The 3,255-nt window shown below is 36.3% G+C and overlaps 1 protein-coding gene across 1 annotated transcript; it reads right to left on the bottom strand.

The window, feature by feature from the left end:
• Nucleotides 1–2,367, bottom strand: TM35_000391410 (uncharacterized protein; the record flags this gene model as incomplete). Its single annotated transcript, XM_029029657.1, has 1 exon — nucleotides 1–2,367. A coding segment is annotated over one exon (2,367 nt), but the record flags the coding sequence as incomplete, so codon positions are not given.
• Between the last annotated feature and the right edge of the window lie 888 nt (nucleotides 2,368–3,255).

Here is a 3,255-nt window from a genome sequence, read left to right as displayed (position 1 = left end):
AGCCACATTATTATTATTAATATTATTAATATTATTATTAGGAAAGGCGTTGTAAAAGTGTATATCATCTCCATAGCGTGATCGCTTCTGTCTTGACCCACCAAACTCCATACTCTTATAGGTATGAAAAGTATCCATTGTATTTGTATTGATATTTATATTTGTTGGATCCATTGTAAATGTGGAAGCTGTTGTAGTATACATGGTCATTCCAACTCCACGATTATTATTATTATTATTATTAATATTAGTATTAGTAATAGTATTCACATTGGTAGGATAACGACTATCACTTGTCATCATTCTATTTATATTCTGTGTGTTGGCCCGAGTTCCCCCGTCTCCTATATTAACAGGAACCCGTAAGAGTGGCAGGATGAGTTGAGTGGCAAATGGTACGATTGCCATCACGTAATTTCCAATAGAACGCATACGGGGAATATACGCCGCTCCTCCATCATCTGTGGACTCCATTACTGTATTTGTATTTCCCCATACTTCTTCTCCATTCTCATCTGCAGCTCCTCTTCTTCTTTCTCCTCCCATTGTTGTTGTTGTTGGTATTGTTGTTGGTATGGATGAAGATGATGAAGAAGTATTGTAGTATGTACGTTGTGTACCTGTTTCCACACGTTGACGTAATGGTGGTGGGAGATAAACATCATCATGTCTATCACCTCCTCCAACCATTCTGTGATGATTATTGATATTGTTATTATTAGTATTATCATTATTGCTTCCAAAGGCCATCTGTAGAAGTGAAGATGCCACTCTCGTAATAGATGAAAAGAATGGTATACCACTACCATTATTATTATTATTATTATTATTATTATTATCATTATTACTATCCCCACCACCACCAATACCACTACCCAAACTTCTTCTTTCATATCGATTACTGTAGTATTGTTGTTGTAATGTGTTGGATCGACCAAGAGCATCCATTTCAAATCCCACAGAAGCCGCATCTGAATGTGTGTTACCCGCTGTATTCATCATATTAGATGTACTAGTGTAGAGAGAAGGCATTGTTCGTGTGGTATCAAACCATCGTGCCCCTTCACTCCCACCACTAATACTATTATTAGTATTAGTATTATTATTAGTAGTATTACTACTAGTATTAATAATACCACTATTCATAATAGGATGACTATTCTTCTTTTCCATGCTGTATTCTCCCGCATCCTCACCACTACTGTGTGTATTCCACACACCAATCTGTGTAGAGAGAACAGAAGTTGGTTTAATAAGAAGTGCCTCACCCCGCTCTACAGCCGCTGCAGCCGCACGCCAATCAATCTTCACACCACCATCTATTGGTGAGAAGAGAAGTTGCCAAAGACGTTCATGCTGTGGAGGTAATAGAGTTGATTGATTGTTAATATGAATTGCAGTAGTGGATGATGATGATGATGAGGATGATGAAGGGGAAGATGAATAGAGAGAGAATCCCTTTTCTGTTCCTGTTTGATATGAGAGGCCTTGAAATCGTGTTGCACTTTCCACTACAAATCGACTCTGATATACCTGTGCGGTGTTATCCAGCCGCTGGGCCAATACCGCACTATCCGGTGTGTAAAAGGCCACACAAAGTACCACACATCCACCATTATTATTATTATTATTACTATTAATATTATTATTATTATTATGAAAGGATGGACTTCCTACTCCAGCACTCATCGTATTCGTATAATTTCCTCCTGTATAGAGATTACTACTCTTCCAAGTGTGATCGGCAAGACGAAAGGCACCGGCAATAGCCCCACATTGAGTTTTAAGTAATTGTAAAAGTGCACTACATTCCTCTACTGTCTGAAGACCAAAAATAAAAACAGATCGACGCATCAAATCTGTACGAAATCCCGGTTGTTCATATAATGGAAGAGAAGCCGCAGGGGTGGGAACATTTCCTTTAGATACAATAGGTATTCCTACCGTAGTAGTAGTAGTTGTTGCTGTTGCTGGGGTGGAGATGACTTGTTGAGATCCCTCTGCCGCTAATGGGATTATGGAAAGACGTCCTTGTGTATTTAATCTACGGCGTGATTCCAATCCCCATATTTGTTTCTCTCCTTCTTGTTGTTGTTGTGATGGATCCTGTTGTTGTTGTTTCTGTTGTTGTTGAGTAAAGATATCGTCTTTACGCCGCCGCAAGACTGAGAACCCCATACTTGTTGGAAGTGCCATCTCCGCAGCGGCAGTGCGGGGGAACTGCAGCCCTAATGAACCCCCGCCACTTCTGCGGGCGAGCGGCGGAGAAGTCTGCGGAGTTGTTGGCGTCGAACTGCGCCAGTGGGCTGCGGAGGAGGAGGGATTGGCGGTGCGGGCAGTGAGGGCCACATCCGGAGACTTTCTCATCTTTTTTTTTTTTTTTTCTCTCTTTCTCTAATTATATATATATATATATATATTATTTATATATAAATATAGGTGTGGTTGTGATAAAATGGTTGAATGTGTTTGTGTGTGTGTGTGTGTGTGTGTGTGTTTTTCTGGTATTCACACAACCCTCTCTAATTATACATATAGTGTATACATATATATATAGAGAGAGAGAAAGAGAGTGTGTGTGTGTATATGATGAACACCCCCAGTTAATGTTGTTAGTGGGTATAGTCATAAAGAAATTAAAAAAAAAGGGGAAAGAGAGAGAATAGTAGAATATTGTCTATACATTGCCAGAGAGAAAAATAATAATAAATAAAATAAAAATAAAAGAATAATTAAAAAAAGGTTTTCAAAAAAAAAAAAAAAAAAAAAGGGAAACGAAACCTACATATGATATATATATACCTATATATATATATAGGTATATAAATACAATAAATATAAATATAAATACAATAAAAAAAAACAAAAACAAATAAAATAAAATAAATACACCTCTACATGCACGTTCATCTTTTCTTTTCTAGACACACATACAAACTTAGACATTGACAGTCAAATGAGAAGAGAAATAAATATAATCACCAACACTACCCTATACATATATATATATATATATATATATATATATATATATATATATATATATATATATATATATATATATATATATATGCATTGTTTGCGTATGTATGTGAGTATCTAGAATCATCATCACCCGTCTTCACTTACTTTAGTTGTAGTGAAGAGAAGTGTGAGAAAAATATTGCATATTGATATATCTCACTTTGCTCTTTTTTCTTATTTTCTTTTTGTTTTTTTTTTTTTTTTCCTTTTGCGTGCCTCTTTACCTTCTTT

Source organism: Trypanosoma theileri (assembly GCF_002087225.1).
Source record: "Trypanosoma theileri isolate Edinburgh chromosome Unknown TM35_Tth_39_V1, whole genome shotgun sequence".
Classification (NCBI taxonomy): domain Eukaryota; phylum Euglenozoa; class Kinetoplastea; order Trypanosomatida; family Trypanosomatidae; genus Trypanosoma; species Trypanosoma theileri.
Note: the sequence above shows the minus strand (reverse complement) of the source record. Positions and strands in the feature narration are given on the sequence as shown.